The following is a 24,823-nucleotide window of genomic DNA, read 5'->3' as shown; positions in this document are numbered from 1 at the left end:
GAGTTGACGCAACGGACACTGTTCCTTCCGTCCAATCCTGTTACAGTTTTATTCTTTTTGTATTTATGTGTATTATGTTAAGAGTTCATGTGTATTATGTGTAAGAATTTATGTGTATTATGTTAAGAATTTGTATGTATTATGTATTATATTATATTATGTTAAAAATTTATGCGTATTCTACTTATACAATTCTGTACATTTGGTACAGGAAAATTTTTAACATTATGCACCCTGGTACATGATATAAGGATTGCATTCAAACTACAACGATATTGTTTAATTTACACTGTGTTTCATTACACGGGTTTTTACTGCATTAGTTGATCTATTGGTGTTCGTACACGAATGGGTCTTTCATAATCTTTGTAACAACCAAATATTGTCAAACAACCTCCTTGGAAAGCAAAATATTTTTGTTCCAAAAGAAAATATTTAAATACGCATAAAGTGATTTAAATATAGAGTGATTTTTAATGCGATAAGGGTAATCAATAATCAATAATTTGAATCATTACATAATATTTATAACTAAATACAATAATGGCACTAGTGAATTAGTAGTGATTTTTGTAGATAACAATAAACACAGAAAATTTTATAACAAAAAAATGAGCAATATAGCCATATAGGTTAAAAAAAAACATTTCAATACAATTACATAAATTATGTAAAATTGTAATGAGCAATATAGCCATATAGGTTAAAAAAAACATTTCAATACAATTACATAAATTATGTAAAATTGTTTCATCTAGACTACCATTTTGACAGGAAACCATGTCACATTTTTGCTATTTCTATTTCCTTATACACAGAAATTCAGAATAAAAAAATAAAAATAAAATTTTTCTCACAGATAAAACCGTATAAAAAATAAAATAAAACAAAACAAAATTACTGACCACGAACTCTCTACGAGAAGAATCAACTAGTAGCTAAAGAAAGCTTCTGCAGACCCAACTCTGAAGCGATTAGTTGCTGTAATACTTGCACCAGTTCTCTCACCCTGATTTCCCTGCCCAGAGATAGATAGATAGGTCAACAAGATAAGAAAACATCCCTTTCTAAAACGCAAAAATGATCTAACACCTAAAATACGATTTACCAGTTCTCTGAATGCATGACTACTCACTAGGAACCAAAATATATAGATACTTATGCATGTAGATTGGCAGCGGTGAATGCATGGAAAGCTGTATGTTAGCTGATTGAGTTAGTGGGTTTGAATAGTTGATAACATTAGATGATTGTAAAAAGATGTTTGGTAAATTAGTTGTTAGCCGATAGTTACTAATGACTTTCTAAAAAAGTTAAGCTTTTTGAATTTTAGTGTTTTTGAACAATAAGCTGTTACAAAAAGGTAATTAATCAAACATTTATATTGACTGTTTAACCAAGTCAAACAGCTAATAGTGGTCACATAAGTTAAAATTGGCTGATAAGCTAACTATGTTAGCAAACAGGGCCATAGTGACCCACATTGGACAGGGTGTATGTTTAGAAATTTCACTCAGGTGTGATAAAACGAATAAAAATCACAGCTTTGTGTTAGCTCATTTAAGTCAATAATCCAAAAGTACCTCTTACTAGATTATGAATTATTCACAATCCATAACCATAGACCATAATCATAACTCAATGACACACATGCTTTACTATACTAAACAGGCATATTGGGTAACAGAAGAATAGAAAGATGTATGCGAACTAGTAACAACAATATTATTTCACTTACTGTTACTCCCAGCATACTGAAAACCATATTTTCAATTGTTAATTAATCTACATACCTTGATACGACGAGCTCACAAAAGGATGGGAAAAGAACGAACAAATGCAATTTGTTCGCATGATTCTCTTCTACAAGGCCATTCTTCAATTGTGGGCGGATAGGAAGAACTGATGCAGTATCTGAATGAATTACAAGGCGAGCTAACTCTTTGAGGACAAAGAGGACTTCTTCTACTCTTGCTGCAGGCAGCGGACAATCACCTGAAATTAAGGTTTCAAGGTTTAAGAAAACATGAAGCCATAAGAAAATAGACAAAATTAAGACCCGGCATAAATAAATGATTTACCTAGTTCGGTCTCATCCTTCAAAAACTTATCTAGTATGCATTCACATCTGGTCATCAGCGTTGCAATTGAGATTTTGCTAACTTCGGATGTAGTCAAATTTTGGTCACTTGTTCTGTGGCTGAAAATAAGGGATTCTCAAATTAGCAATCACTCAAATTGGCATAGAATCTTTAATCAAATGCAGGATTATATATACCTGCTCAAGAAAAACAACTTCTGCAAGCAGGTCAAGGAAAACCTGCTGCAATGTGGAGGCATAAGTTCAACAGTCTTAAGAGGCAAAGAACATGTACGGGAAGCACATCTATCAATGGTTGAAATTAGCCGCTGCATTATCTGCGTAAACAAATTAAAATTGCATCAGAGAATTGCAACTAGCAAGAGAGAGAGACAATAAAATCATGCTTGAAAGCTTTTATTCCTATAGATTTTTGTTCATATAAGACATAATAAACATTAATGTAGAAGACCCATTAGGCAACTTGGCAATAGTCAGGAAAAACACAATTAAGCATGTTTATATCAGGATGGGATGGCCTATTAACAGAGAGAGAAAGTGGGCAGGCCAATGTCGAGCATATCCGATTAATTATCTCTGTATATATACTTAAAAATATGGTTCCTAAGATAAGTCAATCAAAGTTTAGTTTGAAGGAAAAATTAAAATTTCCCAGTCTATCTATGAGGTGCAGTATTCAAGCTTTAATGAATGTTATGCTTAGCGTAATTAAGTAATAAATTTCAGGTCTGATGATTACATTAAGAGGTGCATCAATCTGGGAGTTGAGAATCTTGTCTCCGAGGATATCCAATATATTCATTTCAAGAGACTCATCAGCTTTTAGTGCCGATTCTGAAAGTGCAGTGGGAGGGAGGGCACGGCCACAATAGCCCACAAGAAATATTTCATACATATCAGCAACTCCTTTCCAGGCACGTATTTTTGCAGATCTGACATTAGCAACATCTGTTCCTGACTTTTCAATCTGCTTGCAAAGATCATCAATCACAAGTTTGTTGAAACTTTCAACTGCTACTCTCCAAAGTGTGCCATCAGGATTGTCTCTTCTTGTAGTCATACATCTATCAAATAAAGTTGGAATCAATGTATCAGTCCTAAGTACTAGAAAAAAGATACCACATTAGCAATGAAACAGCACAACTTAAGCTAATATAATATCACATATTCCAACCACATTGCATAGAAACTTACAATGATTCTGTCATAAGCAAAAAGAAGCATGTTGACATTTTCTCTTAACATGAGATTATTCTTCCCAATGTCTGGGAGAGAAGGCCTTAATAAAACAATTAGAACTCCCTGAAGATTGAAGAGCATACCTTTACAACGTTTAAATACAATTTAAATTTTCAACTCTATTATATGCTGACATTTTGATACAAATCAGGCAGGAAAGGAAAGTTATCAAATCATTCTAGTGATAGAATTCAAGGAAACATAGAATAAGGGATTGACTGATTATGTAAATCCTTGCTTATTTTATGGAGAGTATAATTAGGGATTGAATAATTATGTAATCAGTAATTGATGCTCCTACCTTATTTTACATATGGTAATAGAGTATAAATAGGGACCATCTCTTAGAAGAAGGGCATCCAGTAGAATTGGAACAATTAGCTCTAAGTAGCTGTGGGCAAGAATTTATTCTTGTTGGAAGGATATTCTTTGAATTCCCTTGTTTTTCTTTCCTTTGGTTTTACTTTTTAATATCATAATCTCCTTGATTTCTTGATCCTGTCTCTTTACTCTTATCACATTTGTTACATTAAAAAAATAAAATAAAACAACCCCACCAACATGATATTTTCCAAGATATCGGGGTTCTAATTGCAATTTGTGTGCAGAGATCAAAGCACTTCTAATAAATTCTTACCTTCCTAAAACTTGAATAATGTCAGGTAAGACACTGTACTTCTCTGCAGCTGGAGCTCGTAGGCAAAGATCCACTAGTACGGGAATAAGTTTCTCAGCAAACAGTTGACTTGGTCCACTTGACCCTGCAGTTAATGAACCTTCTGCCTTCTTTTGGGCATTTGAAGCAATTCCATGAGAAACTTCATCACTATTTGGAACTGTATGAAATGTATCCAGATAATTTTTATTTACTTGGGTAAAGAAAAAATTCCAGATAAACAAGCATTTCAAATAAAAATCTTACTGGTTCCTTGATCTGCATCATCTTCAATTTTCTCAAGGGAAGAATCACATCCTGGAAGATACTGCATTAGTTTCCCAAGGAGGTGGGGCCACATTGTAGCAAGGTGCTTTGCTGGACACAACATTGGTAAGATTTCTAGTATTGCGCGTTGTACAGGTGGAAGATGACCCTAGAGACAACAAAAAAAAAAAAAAAAAAAAAAAAAAAAAATAAATATATATATATATATATATATATATATATATATATATATATATATATATATATATATATATATATATATATAATCATTAGATAAAAGGTAATGAAAGGCATAGAAATTTTCATCGGATACAAAGTAATGAGCAAGGTACACAAATTCCAAGGTTCACAGCTAAATCTTTCTCAGAATTTCTCAACTTCTATTTTCTGTCTCAGTAAATACTCAACCCACTCTGCTAAACGAAAAACCAATTCAATCTCATATTGTAAGGCCTGGGAATCAATTACAATCTTAAAGGAGACAATATGCTGCTACAGTATCTGAAAATTTAGCAAGTGGGCAAATTTTTGGCAGGGATGATAACCTAGCATGAAAATTAAATTACATACATATTCAGCTTCAAAGTTACTATTGGTGATCCTGGCTTGTTTGATCCCCATATCTACAACTGCTAGCAGCTTTACATACATATGACTGTCAAACATCCCCTGAGCATGAACATATATATCACCTGCCAAAAAAAAGTGTTCAATGCCGACTGCACCAGTCAGCGACCTTAAATGATCTAAATTTCTTTCAAGACAATGAAGAGACTTACCAAGACTATGTAAAATTTCCTGTTTCACTTTGCTTGTCGCACTATCATCGTAGCTAGGCGACTTACAAAGAACAAGCTCATAAACATCAAGCACAGATGTTAGGTATGGCATTGGCAAATTTCCCTGCTTTATTAAACTAAGTTACTGAAAGAGATTAAAAGTTAAGCAATTCCATGAAGTAATAATTATCACTAATTAGTAAATAAAACTATTTACTAGAGATAATTAGGCAATTAGCCATTGCTTCCAGTAGCAATAGTACAGAAAAACAAATGACTACCTTTGGAGAATGAGAAACTACAGTGGATTGTAAGCAATTAATTGCTGCAAGAGCTACTTCTTTACTGCCATGCAAAATGCTGTTCTCAACGAAGCGTAGTAAGGAGTCCCATCCTGTGGATGCACAATATCATTCATTATCCAAGTTATTCAAACTGAATATAATTTTGACGAAAGGTAGATCAAAAGAATAATGAATTCACCTGATTGGAAATTGCTTAAATTTCTGAGTAAAGGGAAAAATGATCTTAAAATGCGAGCAATTCCACCCAGCACAAGCACAAGTGTCTCATCCCATTGCTTCTGAGCAGTGTTTCGGCTGCAAATTCAAATAATCACATCAAAAGAATTTTACAGGCAAAAGACATTGGAAATAACGAAGCACTTCAAAATTCATATACCTATGATGTATGAGCATATGAACTGCTTTTCCTCCACGTGTTCCAAGTTCTTTTCCTTGCCATTCAGCTTTTGAGGATGTTGCAGCCTAGGGGCAGAAGATCTCTGTTGCGTCAAGCATGGTTGAAAAAATCACTAGGCGCAGGCGCCCATGTATTTTTTAATTTTATTATATATACTATGTTTCTTTGTTAGAAACATAGACAGATAATACAGAATCATACATTATCTATACATTTTCCATTCCTTGATTCTTTATTATTGCTTCCGCCTAACTGGCGGGTGGTGTTATTCTCCACCCTCCAGGCCATTCCATCTTCCAAATTCAACAGTTAATACTAAAATATTAAATATTAATCTAAAAAACATCTAGAGTTTGAACAATTTAGGGTTATTTCGCTCAAAACAATGTCATTTTGAGTGAAATAACCCATTTAAAACAGAGGAGAACAATAGCTAATCGGTCGACTAGGCGACCTAGTCGGTGCCTAGGAGGCCTAATCGGCGCCTAGGCGGGATTTTTGCTACAATGGCGTCAAGAGAAGGCAACAGCCAACATGAAAATTCTGACATACAATGGATATTCATTAGAACCTACCATGTGAGAAGCACGATCTAGTGTAGGAAAAACATAATTCCAAAGACAATCCTCCCACATGCTCTTTGAAAGCTTTTGTCCATGGCTTCCAAGGATTTGAAAAAGTGTCCGAACAGCAGAATTCCGAACCTAGAGGCACATTAGATCAATCATAGAGAAATTCCAATTGAAAACTGAACTAAAGAATTAGAAAGGTCAGAAGTTTCTGATAGCTACATGCCAAGAACTTATCTCAATTTTTTTTTGGAGTTTCATACATAAACTAGAAACTATTGGCCTGAATAAAATTTGATTGATCTTGGATGAAGTAGATGATAGTAACTTTGAGTAGAACACTAAACTTCCAAGCATTAAAGGTTCTGCAGCACTAATGTGCAAAAGCTTTTATATGTTCAGAGTTACTGAAGTAGATTAATGAAACCCAGGACTCAAATTAAAGTTAGCTTGTACTTGAAATTAGTCAATACAAGGAAACAAATTCACTATTTTTATTTATTTATTTTTTACTAATTTTTCAGGAAAAGAAACTCATACAAAACAGAGGTATCTTGAATGAAATTAAAACTACAGTGCTTCAACTTTGAGTTAAAAACAAACTCAATTGTTATCAGAAAGTATTGCATACCTCAGGTCTCTCATCAGTTCCCAGATTTTGTAGTAATGAAAAAACAGAAAAGAGCAATTTGTCACGATCAATAACATTAATCCGTAATGCTTGTTCACTCTCTTTATTAGGAGAATTAAGATTCTGTTCCTCCCTACTCCCATTGCTTATTCTATCTGAAACAAGATTTAAACAAAAACAAAAAACAAAAACAAAAAAAAAAAACAAAACAAAAAAGGATATGAGCCCAACAAAAGCAATAATATAGATCTATAAAAAGAAGGAATTGATGATTCAGTATTCTCTTAGAAATGCTTTCACCAGCTTCTCTATCTTCTTCAGTAGCATCCTGGAGCCCCTTGATAACAAAATCAGTAGAAGTCCATAGAAGGCCTACTGCTGTCAGGCTAATATTTAATTCAGTTTTCTGTGCACTATATGCTCCAGTAACATCAATACAACTGTAAAATCAATTAAGATTTATCAATGCTTTGTCCTGGTACCAAATCTCAGTGTTATCTCTAAGGTGTAATGTTGCCAGTACAAAATAATTACTTACACATGGAGACAGTCAGTAGGTATTGTTGAAAGCCCATCATTCATAATAACACGGAGGTTCTATACGTAGAAAATCTCAATCAGTTCAAACTTAAACTTCAATATCAGTAGAAATTACACCTAATAATCATCTAACAAGCAAAACGAGATAAAAGAAAGGATGGAGGGGGTATGAAAATAGATAACATGTTTTGTTTTATATAATTTACTGAAAGGATTTAAAGATTATCAAAACAAGGCCACAGCTGGACAAATACTTAACACATTACACTTTAGGAAAGCTAGAGCCATTGTCTATAATTATTATTGTGATAAACAAATCTGGTTTTGTTTTTTGTCCAATGTCACTATAGAAGTGATAGAACTCTGCTTCTATTCATCATGGGTCTATATTAATATTGTTTAATGATGATACCTAATAGTAATATCACATATTGGAATTCCATTTTACATTTTCATTGTGTATTGCTATTTCTTATGAGTCTTTGGGTTCTAACAGTTAACAACCACTTAAATTCATAAGATAATGGGTTCTATGACATATGAATAGTTACTTTGTCCATGCAAAGTGAAATTATCCATAGCATAAATGAGAAAGCAGATGCAAGGATGTAATAGTAATATGAAATTGCAGTATAGAATAAAACATAAAAAATAAAAATTCTTCCACAAAATGCTGTGTTCTCACCTGGAATCCAAGAGAAATGAGATCCTTCTCAGATGCATGTGCCACAGACCTGAGAATAAAGTCAAAATAACTTGGTAATAAAGCAAAGGAGGACTTGCACACATCCAAAAACACTAGAAATAATGCAGATAAGGACAAACATGGAAATAAATTTTAAAAAAAATAAATTAGAAACACCTTAGCATATCAAGAATATTTGGCCAGCTATACTGCAGCTTTTCTCCATGCCTCTGAAAGAAAATACACAAGATGGAGATATACATATATAAAGGATCACAGAAAAAAAAATGTGGGAACTTTACACCAGTTCTCAGTTTAGTTTATTGCACTACATACCTCCAAAACATGAACAAGAATTTTCAGCGATGCAACACGAATCTCAAAACTTTGTGTTGAAGAATAAAGTGTCGCTAATGGAGATATGATAGAACATTCCAGTGATCTCATATCTATATTCTCAGGCCAGACCTGGAGAAATCATCAGAAATAAAAGTATATTTCTCATGCAAAAATAAAAAATAAAAAATTGAAGACCTTTAGTTGAAACTGGAAAGAAAAATATTATCTCACATTGTTGGCAAGGAGTTTAGAGGACGCATATTCCTGGAATATATTAGATCCTAAAACAGCACAAATCGATTGATCCATTGCATTCAGAGCCATATTTCTAACATGTTGATTTGAACTAGTCGTGAGCTGCAAAATATTTTTTGGATATGAAAATAATGAAAGAAATGCAAATTTAACATTGAATTACATATCTAGTAATAAGAATTACCTCAAAGAAGTGGCCAATGACATCATCCCATAATGGTCCTACCCCTGTCATACAAATTATAAATTAAATGATGAAGCACATTGGGCATCATAAGGGGAAAGAAAAATTCCCTGTACTGCTACAATGCCTGAACAAACAAAATTTGCAGATACAGTCCCATAGGTGTTCAAATTAATGGAGAAGAGTGTTTAATTCACATTTAGCAAACTCATAACTCCTGAGAGAAAAAGAAAACTTGCGGCATTGCATTTAAAACCAAAACAAATCTATCTTTATATCGCTTTAAGAGCATTCTTACGGCCAAGGATTTAAAGTTTTCTTTCTCATCCAACTCAAGTGTTTCATTTGTTCTTGGACTCTAGATATCATAATACTTTATTTTTAATCAAGTTAGGAAAGAATTATGTAAATTATCAGTTTCAAGCCAACACAAAAGAATCTTAAGAGAAGCAGAATTCCTTCAAATATGGATGCTGATTCAGATCTGTGTTAGTTGTTTCAACTGAGATAGCCATATTAAAAACACAAAAGTTCAGCAGAAATACTCAAGAGCATTGAAACAATGAATAATTATTAAATTCAGAAATGGATCCTTCACTGTGCTTTTGTATCAGACACTGTTTAAAACCTAAGCTTTACGTGATAGCCATAGACAGCTAGCAAATAGATAATCTACTCTGTATAATATATTACCTTAATCACTTCATATAAAATTTAAAAAAAAAAAAAAAAAAAAAAAAAAAAAACTCAAATGAAAAGCATAATATGAAGTGGCAAACTTGTTGCATCATTCAAATTCACATCATTGCACCTCTTAAAGTACCAGCCAAGGGAATGAGAACCATAACACTTTGGAAAAACTAGGTGTAGTTTATCTAAATAATTAGAGCAGTATACTGGCAAACCAGTTATGAGAATTCAGATTATATCAAGACATAAAAGAACTGATAGAAAAGGAACCAAAATGCTTCAAAAACTACTTTAACATACTATGAAGATTGTTGACTAGGATCGAAAGCATTCTTTCAACCGAGAAGCTAATGCTTCCAACTTTTTGATTTGATGCTTGTACAAAGCCACTGAAAGTTGCAGACATATGTTGATGTGACAACTGACGTAATGCAGAAAGAAGTGATTTCACTGCAGCTATATGCATCAAAGCTGAGCTTTCAAAAAGCTGTAAATAAAAGAATATATAAGAAAAAGGGAAGAAAATTATGATCAAACACAGCAACTAAGGGAAAAGTGAAATGCAGAAAGAATATAGGTAAAGAGAACTCCAAATACCTGAGAGTTTAGAGAAGAAAGAATATGAAAGTCACTGTATTGGCCAGATGAATCCCTGGTTAGCTTTGGAACAGCTGTGGAGACCTCCTGTATGATCAAAATTAGAGATTTAAATTGGCAAGATAATGCAATGCAATGCAAAGCAAAGTTCCTGGAAGATGAAATTCTTTGATCAGGAGAATTCAACAGCATCCATGCACAGAATGCACACTGCATTCCCAAGAAGCAAACAATATTTACTCATATACAGTTCTTTACAGTACACTTTTCCCTAGACACATTACACTCTAACACATACACATTCATACTAGATAATAAGGTGACTTATTCTACAAGCAAGGGAAAAACATCCATCCAAAGTTCTGCTCTTCTTTTCCTTCATTAACATAAGTGAAGTGATTAAGGAAATGCAAACCACATATATGAAGAACATCCAAAATCAAACAGCAAACTAGCAAAAAGGCAAATAATATTGCAAAAACTTTCATTACAAATTCAAATGGTTGTGTGCTATAACAGAATTTGTGAATCTTTTAAATTCAAAAGGAAGCATAACAATTTGTGAATACAGTATGGCATCAAGTTATCCACTGTACAAGACCAATTGCAATACTGAACTAAGAGAAGATAGAAGTCCATTAGTTTCCTTCTGAAACAAACCTCAATTCCTTTCCTTCCCCAAAGACAAAAACAATTAAAGGAAAATAAAGGAAGAAAAGAAGAACAGGAGTTGGTTAAGTAGCATAAATTATCAACAAGCACCCACCAGAATGCAACTTAAAAGATTACATGTTACACATGTTCTAATAAATTGAATTTTAAATAAAAGTCTTACTTTTCTGTTTCTTTTCTTCTTCTATGGAATTCAAAATTACCTGTGTTGTTGCATGTGGAGAATGAATCGCTCTGTCAAGAGCAGCTAGTGTTTCCAGTACCTGAAAAGTTTTAATAAAATAGAACTAAATATAGAGCATACAAGTTACTTGTAGTGTTACAGAGTTGAACTCAACACATAACATAAATTTGAAGTCAACTCAAATCAGCTAATCATTAAATCTAATATAGCTGGGATAGGCTACATATATTTAAGTTCTACATTCTTTTTGTAAGTATTAAATTCATGATCACTTGAGCAAGAAAATATAAATCAAAGTGTTGAACTGACATACCAAAATCCATGAAGGGCCTAAAACATTATGCAGTCGATGAGCTATGTTAAAAAGTGTCCTTAATGCCTGAAATCAGCAATTAGGGTTAGTACAAAAGTTGTTAGAACCATTAATCGAAACTGGATTCTCATAAAGAATAATTTCTGCATTGAACTGCCATGATGTATAATATAGACACGAGGCTTGACCAAGTACCTGCACATTTTTAGGTGTCAGAACAATAGTTTCCCTCTGTTCTAGAGATGCTTCTGACCGTTTTAAGCTAGGTGATTGCACACTACAGGAAAGATTAACAAAACTTATATATCCTCAAGTTTGCATGCTATAGCAGAAATCAGCTTACCACTTCAAAAAATAACAACAAAGTATATTCCCATTATGCATATAGTTCTTCAGTTTATCACCATGGGATGTAAAATGGATACAAACATACCCTGCATCACAAGGAGATCTTTCCCTAGACTCAAACATTGGTCGTAAAAGTTGCAATAGAGCAACTTTACCATTCTACCAGAATTTTACTGACCATTTCTACCAAATCGGTGCAGCGTACAGAATCAACAATTCCCAAATAATATTATCAGATCTCACCAAAGCAAGTAAAAAATTGTTGGATCAATTATCCAATACACAAAGTATTTATACATAAAATTGCTTTATAAAAACTTGAGATGGATAAGGCTTGCCAAAGAAAGACTACTTAAAAAAAAAAAACAATTTAAAATAAATTTTTAAAGAAAATGTTCATAAAGTTGAGAGGTATATTTTCCCATGATTTGCTTTATCTTAATATATTTATCAGACACATAAAATAGTAATGAGTGTTCTTACAGTCCTATCTATACTTGTCCAAAGTCAAAACTTCATTAATAATATATCTGAACTGATGTTGGAAAAAGATCCATGTGTATCTCATTCTATATTTTACTACTGCCAGAATCAAAATCTCCATAGTGATGATTATGAGATGCACTTGAATGTATAATTGCAGTATCTATGGCATAACAAGCTTTGAAGAGAAACCATTTCACAACATGATAAGTGGACCAAATGAGAAGAACCATAAAAGATAATAAAGACAAGTATAGTATGTACCTTCTCCTTTCAACTTCATTTGGTATGCTGATTGTAAATTTGCAAAGAGATGCAAGAAAAGAATTCAAAGGCTCAACAGCATGGAGAACTCCACAAGCCTGTGCAGCAAAAACAACATTTTTAAAGCTTGTAGCACGATAAGTAGCTCTGTTGAAAATGTCAAGTCCACTTAATAGAGATGGAAAAAGGAGGGGTTTTCCTGAAAAAAGAATTAAAAAATACACAGCTCCAATGTTGGCATGTTGCAAAAGGAAAATAATATATATTTACCAACTGGGAAGCCATTAAAAGAAAAGGTGAATATCAAGTCAAAAGTTTGTTACCTGTGTAAATGCTTGATAACCCTTCAATATTTCCAACACAATAGCTTCCCCTTGAGACCTTCAAAGAGCAAATATAGATTGTTCTCTAAACAGATTCAACATAACACATACACAAATTTCTTAAAAAGATAAAATGAAACACTTGATATGCATACTTTGTCAAGATGAAGGACAAGGCATCAAGAATGGTCAACCACATCGAATCAACCATAGAAATACAAAGAAATGCAGTCTTCCCAGTGCATTTTGCTGGTGGATCAATCTCATATCTAGGTGATTCAAGCTGTTCGCTCCAAGACAAAAGTAGACATGATAAACAGCTGAGCTTCTGATACACTATCTGAATGATTAATATAAAATATACAGGAAAGATATAAATCATATTTTACCTCACCAACATCTACTGCCTCATCAGTCAAAGTAGCCACAGCAAAAACAACTCCAAGTAGTCCCTCAATGGCTAAAGTTACTGCATGGGCCTCACTTGCAACCAAGACAGCAGTATTAGATGCATCACTATCTAAGCTCCACTCAACCCCTGAAAAAGAAATCAAGGTGTTGCACGGCCAAAAATTATAACAAGGTACAGATATCATGAAGTAACTTCATTTTCTAATACCTTTTATTTGGGGATAAGTAAACATTTTCCAATATAATTGGGTGGGTATACAAAACTTTAGTTACTAATTTGTTTCGTCAAACTATTTTACGAGTTCAGAAAGAACTATTTCAAATTTTCAATACCCGGCAGAGAAAGGAAAACAATAGCACCATGGTTACAATCTTTTTGTGAATTCAAGTTTCATGTCGTTGAAATTTCAATTGCAAGTTGACTTAATACAAAGCGCAAAGTTTGGTGTCAGTTAAAAGAAAAAAGGAGATCCCCACAGCTTTTGAAAGCAATCTATAATACTATCAGTTAAACATTAAAATCACCAAATTCCACAAAATTAATGTGTGAAATAACCAGAGTATGTCACCCTTTTGTCAGTGTAAAATCAAGACTCTAGTACCTTTAGCTTTACTACTAAACATTCCAGCAACAGCTGCAAGGCTCTCCTCACATGTGTCTTGAAACTGCAATATTGACCAATACATGATTAGTTTAACTTCATTATGTGAAATAACACTGACAATAGCATAAAACTGTTAAGAGTCCCACATTGATAAAATAAGAGAGAATATATGGGTTTATAAGGCCATGGGTGAGACTAGCTAATTGGTTTGATTCAATCTTTTAGTGTGGTTTGGCTTTGACCCATGTGCATTATAGCTCAATTGAGTGACCCTAGCCCAATCTTAGTTTCTAACATGGTATCAGAGCTTGTTCGGTACACTTTAGGTTCACCCAGTTGTGGGTATTGATGGCGTTCAAGCTTTTGTAAGCCCTCTTATTCGGCCCACTTTGGTAGTGTCCAGAGCTTTCGTTAGTGAGAGGGTCCAGTCCAATTTCAAGTGGTCAACCGGTGGGGAGTGTTAAGAGTCCCACATTGATAAAATAAGAGAGAACATATGGGTTTATAAAGCCAGAGGTTAAACTAGCTAATTGGTTGGATTCAATCTTTTAGTGTAGTTTGGCCCATGTACATTATTATAGCCCAATTGAGTGACCCTAGCCCAATCTTAGTCTTAGATTATAACAAAAACAAATATGCAAATAATACCCAAAAAAAAAAAAAAATTGAAGATTGTCCTACAATAGATTGTAACAGGAAGCAAAAGTCATAGCATATAATAAACTGAATGCTCTTTCAAGATCTGTAAACAATGCCCCAGCACTATGTATGAACCTCTTCTTTATTTATATATTATTATTATTTTGAATTCTACAAACAAATGAATCAATGAATGTGTTTAATAAGAACCAAATCATGTGGTTATCCTTCTATAAATATTCCCACCAGTTGGAAGGGATAACTTTCTTTAAGTCACCAAAAAGCATACCACCTATCACAAGGTGACATAAAGAGCACTAGTTCCTATTTCATCACTGCTAATGCCAATATCAGGGGGCATCTTAGAACATGCAATCATTGCAAGCTGATGTACCAGTGGTCAGTGCTCAAGCCTTAAAGACATTCAATGGGTTTAACACTTGTACAAATGATGGTAACATAATAATAGGGATGGACGACATTAATGGACAGATTTGATCACTCAGAAGAAATGAGTTCATCTTCATTAACCAAAAGATTTAATCAATAGGGAAACTTCTTGCCTTCATAACAAAATACCTCCAGAAATTTCTAAAATCTGGGATCACATTAACACAAAACCAGATGCAGGTGCATGGCTTCCACGTCACTAATGCCTATGGAAAAGCAGATGAGTGTACCTTGTACCCAAGGAGGCAAGGATAGACCCAAGATGCCAAGACCAAATGGTCAAGGGTGAATACTCCAATAAACTTTGTGTGATGCATAGTACCAGGTTATGAATATTGCAAAATAATAACAGCATAAGGAGAAATGTAGACAAGACTAACAAAAAAAAAAAAGACACATTAAGCAAATTACAATTGAAAAAAAAAAAAGATCCAACAAAATTGCAAATGTTCAAGTAAAGAACATAATGTTTCAACATTTGATATGACAAATGAATTTACAGAATTATGGCAGATAATAATAAAACATAGATCTCATTATATATACCTGAACACTCGAAACAACCCGAGCAAGTGATTTTACCATACTCTCAACAACATTTGTGTTCTTGGGATGCCTATAAAAGCAACCAAAGATAAATAAATAAATAAATAAATAAAAAGAGAACAAGAAGACGAGTGACAATTTCATTGATCACAGAAAATTCAGATAGAAGAGTATAACATACACACACACACGCACACAAAGGGTAATCAATCTCGAGACTTCAATTTCACACTTATGCCACTAGAACAAAGTCTTGGGCAATATAAAATATAATCTTGGGGGTGAGGGTTCTGTTTACTAGAAAATTTAGAAAGTGTTCTAAAATCAGCTAATCATAAGACCATAAAGGCTTTGTTTGGCATGCCTAGCTGGAAAACTGAAATGTTAGTAGTTAGAAAGGAAGCCGTTAAACTAGCTTGTTGGAGGTAGAAGCATTTGGCAAAATTAGCTGTTAAGGAAGCTAATAAATGTTAGATGATAAAATAGGAAATCTGTATATATTAACGATAATTTGAAAACATATATATTTCTTGAAAAATATTTCACAAAAATAAATATTTTATTGTATTAAAGCATTCTACATGTTTAATTTGAAATTAATTGGAGAATATAATATTATAATTGTTGTAATATATTTGTGCAGTTTACATAATAAAGTAGATATAAGATGTGTTATGTAAGTTGATTTTTTATATTCTACGAAGTAATTATTTAAGTAGGTCTACGAGAATTTAAAATTATAATGCAAAGAGTTGACAAACTTATGAATGAATGAGATGAAAAATAAATTTTACAGAGGAAAAAAAAAAAAAAAAAAAAAAAGGCAAAACTGAGAAAAGGAGGGAAGGGTGAATTTTGATTAAATAATGGTAGTATGATTTATTTTTGTAAATTCATAGGAATTAAAAATGGAAGAAATAATGAAAAGCTCTGGCTTTATTACTCAAAGGCTATGTTATAGTGTTTGAGAATAAGCTCAAATAAGAACTTATTTTAAACTTGTAATTTCTCACCAAACAGAGCTTATAGTTTATTGGTAACTTAAAATAAGCTACAAACTCTAAAATAAGCACTACCAAAAATAGTCAAAGTGTCATGCATAATTTGTGCGTACTACTGCTTTCATACTTCAAATTTTCAGCTTAAGCAACTATAGTGTCAGTGTGTACTGTGTAGTACATATTTTTGTCATTTCATCAACATAGAAGAGTTAATATTACTTCATATTTGAATAGAGCTGTTGCATTTTATAACTTTGTTAACCAGCAAAAAAAAAAAAACTAGTGAAAACCACTTCTTTCAAGACGGAACTTTCTAATGACTCATGACGGTCAGCTCCAAATATTGAGATACTCTACACAACTAGATGACCTAAAGCACCAGGAATGTTATGAAAGCAAAGAAAGAGGCTAAGCTTATAACTAAATATGAAGCATTGTCACAATGGGAACTAGAGTTTTCAGTAAAATCAAAAGGTAGAAAATATCTTAAGTATTAAGCATTAAGATGTTCATAGACAAAGCACAGTGTTTGGTCATCACGATCATCAACAAAGTGAAGTATCAAATAACTTCAATTCAATACATCAATAGCAAAGTGGATAATCTTACATGTCAAAATTCTGAAATAGAACTCGTAAAGTGCGTGCCTCCACACAGAAGCCCTGCAAGTTTCAGAGTTACTAATAATTAGATATAGGTTTGTACATGTGCAAGTCATTTAATAAACTTACAGTGCATAATCTGCTTGCAGCAGATTCTTGGAGTTACCCTCAGGATTTCAAGAACAAGAATGCGATGCCATAATGGTAAGTCGAGAGAGATAGCCCTCACTAACATGCTGAGAAATACCTGCATCAAAGAGGTATTTTGCCAGGTTAGCATAGAAAGGTATTCATAAGCACAAGAAACTGTTGAGATCAACTAATTGATTGTTCACAAGTCTGAATTTGTAAACTACCATATAGAATAAAGTAAACCTAAGGAATAAAGTAGGAAGAATTAGAGGCAGTGATGAATGTTCCATTACAAGATTCACGCTATAGAGATCTCTTAACACTAGCTACTGAGGTTTGATTGCATGTTACTGTATGACTACCATTGCATATATAGAAATTTAAGTCAATTGCATGAAAATCAAGTTGATCACTTGATCGTCACCAATTTGCACATTCTTTCAGCATCTCACTTATCCACCTTTCTACATCTTCTCTTCACCTCTCTAACCCTCCTTCTATGTAAGATTCTGTCAATATTAGTATGTCAAATTGGGTCCACTGTCAGCATTATTCTTTATTATTCTGTATTGTTTTAGACAATTAACACATAAACAACTTCAAGAAACAAAGGACCAAAACTAACCAGTAACAACTTATATATTTTTAAAACAATAAGATCATACCTCTGACTCAGTTATTAGTGATGAACTGTAAAGCCTGATTATATGGGCAACTGATCGCAAGACCAACCGACGGAAATAAGGTTCTCCAGTTTCTCCTTCAAACTGATTGAATTAAGAAATTGTCAATGAAAAGAATTAGCAAGTTCAGTTTCTTTTCAAGTTAGCAAGTCAAATTTTCAATATACAGAAATTTGATTTTCTAAGACTACATTTCATATAGAAGCATCACCTCAGAATCTGTACGAAGTGATGTCATTAGGAGGGAGCATATCTGGTGACGGAGAACCTGTAAATTTTTATAGGCCATTGTTTAGGCAATGAAAATAGTGAAACTGAAAATAAAGGCAATACATTAGTATATTGTAGTAATATCAGCACCTCCTCGTAAGGAATCAAGGTCCGGAATAACACCACGTAATTGGACAAAATAAACCTAAATAACAATCAAGAAACAATTAAAATATAATCAAATTGATTTGGAAACAAGTATTCAAGTCATAACCTCTGTTTATAGGCATTTCCTTGAGTTTTCCACCAAAAAAGTTCTTGATGCTACAAGAATACAAACCTCAAAAACCCCTGAACACTATTTCAAACTATTCCATATTTTTCCCCAATGGATGTTAATATGGATGCAATTAAGAAACATCAAGCAAACTTGATGTCAACACTATACACCAATTCAAAAGGATGCCTTCTTACTCAAGTATGTCAAGCACAAATGTTCTTTGAAGGGAACCAACTCTTAACCAGGTAGCCTGAACAATAACACAAGCATAATACAGTCAGCACCCCAATGGATTTAATTTTACAATTGGTTATCATAGAAAATTGAAAATTCTCAATTACTGGCCAAAATGCAGAACCAAATTCAAAATCTGTCAAGGAAACGAGATAATTCACTAGGACACATACAGATCCATTTGCTGCAAGAGCTGCTAGATCCTCGAGCAATCTAAGGCCAAGCTTTCCGGGTTTAGTTAATGTGTTCCTCGTTAATGTTGAAGTTCCAGAAGTAAACTCTTGCTCCAATGACCTATTCAAGCAATGTTCAGTTCTGACTTCTGCAACATAATGCATTTACAATGTATGCTCACTTCTAGGCACAAAAAAGAACTTCAATTGCCAGTTTAACATTTTTGAAATGATGATGTAATACTGTCTTAAAACAATATTAGTCACAAATTTCAAAAGAATCAATCATGCAGGTTGAGATGCAATGAGTCAAAGACTAATAAACTGTGAATGTAGTGAATACATTTTTGGATGTAGATGGAGGATAAATAGAGAACATATTTGATGTTCCACAGGGAGTACTTTAAATGATTTATCATTTTATTTATTTTTTCTTTCTTTATTTCCTTTCCATAATTATATTTTTACAAGTTACCCAAGCTGATCTTTGGAGTAAATTAACTAGCCTCCCAAATAACACAAGGAAGAGACAAAAACTAATTATAAAGGCACATGGAAGAAAGGAAATAAAATATCAACCTCTAAATGTGTATGTATTACGTACTCTAGGTGATTTATATTGCGGGTAACATCACTAGTAACTGAATTACTTCGAGAAATATAGATCCCAGAAGCGAATTTCCCAGCAGGAAGCGACTCAGCAGTAACCACCCTATCAAATATCAATGCTACAGCCTGTCTAAAGGTTGCTGCAGCTGTGCTGAAATAATTTGCAAAAAAGTTTGCAACAACAAAAAAAAAAAAAAAAAAAAAAAAAAAAAAAAAAAAACCGGAAATAAACAGTTAAAAGAAATGACACTGTAAAAACTAAAACAAGTAAGGGATGCCTAATAAATTATGATCCAGTGTAATACTTGGAACTCACTTTCGCACACTATCAGAGGATCTATTGCTCTCAAGAAGCCGCAGACAAATACCAAGCGCTTGGGCCGTATTCTCCTGAAATATGAAGAGCAGTTAACACAATGGAACTTCAAGAGCCAGAACAATCCAGTGGTGTCACTCCCTAGTGTTGAAAGATCAGTTATGAGTTAACATTCAGTACCCAACTACCAAATTACTATTTGCCTTTCCATGTCATAAATGCACTTTAAGAAAATATAAGGTTGTAAATAAATAGTACTCCGAAACAGAGAACTTCCCATTAGTCCCAGATCAAGGAGGACAAAAGGAGCCTTTAGAAAGCTGCAATCCAACAAAATTCAAGCAAATGTTTTTATCTAATCAGGAATTTTTATGAAGCACTCTTTGCTAAAGTTGTGCTTAAATCAGTGTAATGCATGGCGGTTCTAAAAGATTTAGAAAAACTTGTTTTCAAAGGTACAGTGTGGTACAACTTCAATTCTGCTACCTTGGTTCAAAATATCAAAATTGCATAGAAAAATGGTCTCATTGAAGGTAAAATTTGGGTTTCAGAAAATATCACCAAAGACAACTCTAACCGCATGAGAACAAATTATGCTTGTGACCATGCCAACTTTTAATTGTATTTCAAAAGAGTACAATTAAATTAAATTAAGCATAGAATGAATAAAATTTAGGGTACGTAGAAGCTCTGATTTCCATATATCTAGATCAACCATTTCCAAATATCCAAATTATCCAAATATACAGTTGTTACTTTGTTGTTTAATGTCCCAATGTATCTAACTATCTATGCATGAGACCATGTCAACTCTTGATTGCATTTCAATAGAGTATTATTAAGTGATGTATAGAATGAATAAAATGAGAAACACAGAAGCCCTGAATTAGATAAATTTAGGTCAATCATTTCCAATATACATACACACACACACACACATATACAAACACACAGACATTATATTAAGCATATTAATGTCAAATATTAAGATGGAAAATTATGTTACAGAGGGAATGAGTTATATTGATTACACAAAATAAAAGAAAATTAATAATTACCTCTTTATCAGGTTGTAAAGAAGATTGGAATATTATAAGGATAGTTTGTAGTGTCTTAAGTTGAAGACTCTCATCAGCCATTTCACTATGCTGTTTAAAATAAAATAGAAAATAAAAATGTAGTGTAAGATTCAATATAAATAAAAATACAAGTAAGAAGAATTAAATGAGGTACAAAAATAGCAGCTAAAGCATGTATTACTCAAAAGGAACACACTAAAGACTTTATTATGCATTCATGATTTTCTGTCATAAAACAGTTTATCTTATTTGCCGAAACTACAACATGTTAGGTGGTCAATTCTTTCAAGTTCCAAAAACTATGAACTGCTCCATTTCAGAATTTTAGCCTCTCCTAGATTAGAAAGGATGGAAAATTGGGAATAGAAAAAGTAAATCTTTTTCATGTTCCCTTCTACTAGACCAATGCAGAAGGTGGTGATTAATTTCATTCGGACAGAGCACATCTACCTTTCCCCACTCACATTGCAACCCCCTTTCCCTTTGGACAGCAATAAGTGCAGACCAGTTTGCTTCTGAAAGTAAACTTTAGTATAATGTTAAGTTTAATCTTCAGTAGTCAAACACTGTTGTTCCTCCCTCACTCCACCCAACAAAAGAAGTGGCACCTTTCACGCAACATACAAATTTGGGTTCCTTTTATGCTCCATCTTTGTTACTTTATCCTCCAAACTTAGAAAATTCCTCCATTTGCAACTTCTTAATTCCTGGCTTCCAACAGCACAACTAGATTTTTGCCACTAGGCCACTGTCACATCTGGTTATTGGCCTAAAGCAACTTACTTCTCCATCCATAATCATTTCACCCTAATACAGCTATAATTCCAAATCCAAGTATATATTTTACAGTATCATTTTTCTTCAGTTGTTCAGTTGTACACATTCTGAAAAATATATCACCACCCCCCTCATTTTCCTTTCTTTCTTGAGAAGTTAAGTTCATTAAAGAGCACCAGAGTATTAAGCACTGTTGAAAAGCTATAAATTGTGAATTACTACCTCAATCAAGCAAGGACTCTCATCCATTGAATTAAACATGTATCAGAATATTCTCAACCATAATTCAATACCCTGAACTTCACAACTCACAAATGCATAGATACAAATAACATGATATTTGAATAAGTTGTTAGAATGGACACTAAATTTTGCTAGGGAGGCTCAATTTTGCTTCAACCCTTAATTGGAGCATACAAAGCATGATACCAATCGAAATTGACTTGCAATAGTTTCATAACAAAAATTTCCCAACCTCAAAGTATTTACAAATCACAATTCATGATAAATACTTATATGCTGCATAAATGCAGGACGAAACAAAATTTAGTCTACTACACAATCTGTCGTGAAACTATTGTAAAGGTAAACTTACATCTTTGAGGGTGTTAAGAATCTCCTTTAAAGCTGATGGTGCAACTGCATCATGGGATATGAGCTTTTGCAGACAAGATAGTCCAATCACACTCAACTTCACGGTCCTAACTTCACAGGCCATCAGAAAGATATTCAGTATATCCTCACTATGCGCAATTTCACTAGGACTCGACAATGATCTCAGCTGCAAATTCAGTACCATACCCAGTTCAAAACTCACATCTTCTGAAAATTCCACTTCTTTTCACATTCAATAACCAAAACGGAATAGAGAAACAAATATGGAAAGCTTAGGTAGCTAAGTGGTATCGGTATGTGAAATTCAGTTATATTTCAAAAATTATAAACTTTCAGTTACTGAACAGTTTATTTGCGGAATGCTTAACAATATCAGCTTAAAATTATAGTATATATCAAAGAAATAGAAGAAGAAATCAAACCTTCAAGATGGCATGTTCTGCGGCGTCCTTAACGGCGGGATACCGGCGGCGTGCCTCCGCGGAGAGAGCTCGAAGATCCGACTCCAAAACCGCCATGAATGCCATCTCTCTCCGATCAAGTAAAGCTAGATTCAGTATTTACTCAGCCTCGACTTTTCAAAGGTAAAAGAGATCGAAATTAAAACGTTAGTTTTCATGGAAATTTTCATGGAAAGAGAGCGGGGCATTGAGAAAGAAGATCTGCCATCGCTGGACGTTCAGTGACTGTGTGCACGTGCTGCGCACGCGGTCTACAGAGAGGGGAGACAAACAACCAACGAGTTGCCGAGTTGGGCTGTCATATGTCTAATGTCTTAACAAATAAAATGAATAACACCCTGGGTCCATAAGAAATCGGAAGATATAAGTATAGGCCCATTTATTAGAGCAATGAGAAATTGCCCATTTATAAAAGGACACCATGACTGATGACCCAGATTCAACTTTCAAGGTGGACCCGAATCTAAAATACACAATTTCTATATTAAATATTTACAATTTACATACTAAATATTTACAATTTGAATTGTGAACATTTACAGCACGTTTGGTTCACGGAATGAATTTTGAAGTAATAGAAATGCTATTCCATAATGAACGAAATAGGCAAGGAATAGAATATGAATTGTATTAGTTTGGTTCGCGAAACGAATAGACTTTAGGATTACATTACCGTGTTTGGTTGATTTAAGAAATAGAAATGAAATATGTTTTAAAAGACATAAATACCCTTACAAAAATATGTGATGGTGGCGATAGTGGTGGTGGCAGTGGCAGTGGCGTTGGTGGCGGTGGTGGTGGTGGCGGCGGCGACGACGGTGGTGGTGGCGGCGTGGTTGTGGTGGGCGGTAGCGGTGGTGCTACTGGGGTGGTGGTGGTGGTGGTAGCGGTGGTGGCGGTGGTGAAATAGGAAATAAATTTAATTGGGGTGAAATATGAAATAGAAATTTTAGGCTATTCTCGAGAACTCAGGAATAACCTAATAGCAGGGGGCCCCAGGAATCTCTATTCCCCTTGTCATTCCCGGGAACAATGTTCATGGGAATACAAGTGGTTACCAAACAGAGGAATAGGTCTAGCTATTACTGGGAATGTTATGTCATTCTAGGCCTATTCTATGAACCAATTCAAACAGCCCATTACAGGGCGTTTGGTTGGAAGGGGGGAATTATGTGGGAAAGGAATTGTAATTCCACGGGAGTTGAATTACCGGGAATAAAGTTGGAATTTAAATTTCAGTGTTTGGTTGACAGGAATAGAATTACTGGGAATTTCAATTCCAATGTTTGGTATACATGGGAATTGAAAGGGAATAAATAGTATAAAGTCAAAAATGTCCATTATTGTTGTTAGACATTAATTTTAAGTTAAAAAAGGAAGGGGTAATTTTGACTCATCACTATCTTTATTTCCTAGGAATTAAAATACCAGGGGAGACATGGGATTTTAATTCCATGAAAATGGGGGAATTGCAATTCCAGGAATTGCAATTCCCTCCAACCAAACTACGGAATTTAATGACCTTTAGAATTAGGTGGGAATTAAGTGGGAAGGGAATTTAAAATCCCTCCAACCAAACGCCCTGTTAGTACGTAAATTGTGAACATTCAGTATGTAAATTGTGTATTTTTAATCCAAATTCATCTTGCAAAGTGGGTTTAGGTCTACATAATAATTTTTCACATTAAAATCAATGTTTCAAATAATTAATCTAAACATTTTAAGAAAAATTGGTGTGTATTCAATCTAATCATTATATGATGGATCATGGTTTAAATGATTCAAAACGGTGTCGTTTCGAAAATAAAGTAGCGTTGTTAAAGTAAACCAATTGCATATATGCAACATGCACCACTTTTTAAAAATATAAAAACGAAAAGCAAACTTTTGATTTCATTACTTTTCTAGCGCGCTATTGTTACTTCTCCAAGCTTCGAGCATTTGTGTTCTTCTCTTTCCGACGCCATTGTTGCAAGTCTAAAGCTTCATTAAATGTGGTAATATTGTTATCCTATATATAGGCATTGCTTCAATTCATTCCTTGCTAAAATGCATTCGAAAAACAGACACAATATTTCGTAGAAAAACTAAAAGTTCAGAACCCTAAACACTAATGAAATGTAAAGACGTTCAATTCATTACAATGTAGTAATAAGCTG

The 24,823-nt window shown here is 33.6% G+C and overlaps 1 protein-coding gene across 3 annotated transcripts; it reads right to left on the bottom strand.

Moving 5' to 3' along the window:
• Positions 1-682: 682 nt before the first annotated feature.
• Positions 683-22,957, bottom strand: LOC109181684 (protein MON2 homolog). Of its 3 annotated transcripts, none has more exons than XM_019331563.1 (44): positions 22,626-22,957; positions 22,184-22,369; positions 20,791-20,880; positions 19,733-19,806; positions 19,412-19,567; positions 18,808-18,928; positions 18,595-18,650; positions 18,271-18,325; positions 18,122-18,178; positions 17,893-17,994; positions 17,262-17,342; positions 17,103-17,155; positions 15,493-15,562; positions 13,855-13,918; positions 13,231-13,379; positions 12,997-13,124; positions 12,842-12,899; positions 12,519-12,616; positions 11,619-11,703; positions 11,424-11,489; positions 11,130-11,189; positions 10,255-10,341; positions 9,958-10,144; positions 8,968-9,011; positions 8,760-8,885; positions 8,526-8,657; positions 8,367-8,419; positions 8,190-8,238; positions 7,503-7,561; positions 7,265-7,404; positions 6,965-7,119; positions 6,340-6,468; positions 5,744-5,829; positions 5,546-5,661; positions 5,344-5,456; positions 5,063-5,186; positions 4,854-4,975; positions 4,263-4,431; positions 3,978-4,176; positions 2,841-3,165; positions 2,279-2,418; positions 2,082-2,200; positions 1,794-1,995; positions 683-1,018 (listed from the first exon to the last, which is right to left on the bottom strand). In XM_019331563.1, the coding sequence occupies exons 1-44, from the start codon at positions 22,728-22,730 to the stop codon at positions 928-930; spliced, it is 4,881 nt and encodes a 1,626-aa protein (XP_019187108.1). In that variant the 5' UTR covers positions 22,731-22,957; the 3' UTR covers positions 683-927. The 3 variants fall into 3 exon arrangements, with proteins under 3 accessions (XP_019187108.1, XP_019187109.1, XP_019187110.1); XM_019331564.1 differs by having other exon boundaries at positions 11,619-11,700; XM_019331565.1 differs by lacking the exon at positions 19,412-19,567.
• Positions 22,958-24,823: the final 1,866 nt, after the last annotated feature.

Source organism: Ipomoea nil, unplaced genomic scaffold (assembly GCF_001879475.1).
Source record: "Ipomoea nil cultivar Tokyo-kokei standard unplaced genomic scaffold, Asagao_1.1 scaffold1043, whole genome shotgun sequence".
Taxonomy (NCBI): domain Eukaryota; kingdom Viridiplantae; phylum Streptophyta; class Magnoliopsida; order Solanales; family Convolvulaceae; genus Ipomoea; species Ipomoea nil.
This window is presented reverse-complemented; position numbering and strand designations above follow the sequence as displayed.

What these genes read in the sequence shown, in the direction of transcription:
- LOC109181684 (XM_019331563.1), bottom strand. Translation starts at nt 22,730, where the DNA reads ATGGCATTCATGGCGGTTTTGGAGTCGGATCTTCGAGCTCTCTCCGCG. An exon ending in TTGTTCTTGAAATCCTGAGG is followed by an intron (nt 17,156 to 17,261) that starts GTAACTCCAAGA and finishes TGAAACTTGCAG; the next exon opens with GGCTTCTGTGTGGAGGCACG. An exon ending in TGACACCTAAAAATGTGCAG is followed by an intron (nt 11,490 to 11,618) that starts GTACTTGGTCAA and finishes TGCTGATTTCAG; the next exon opens with GCATTAAGGACACTTTTTAA.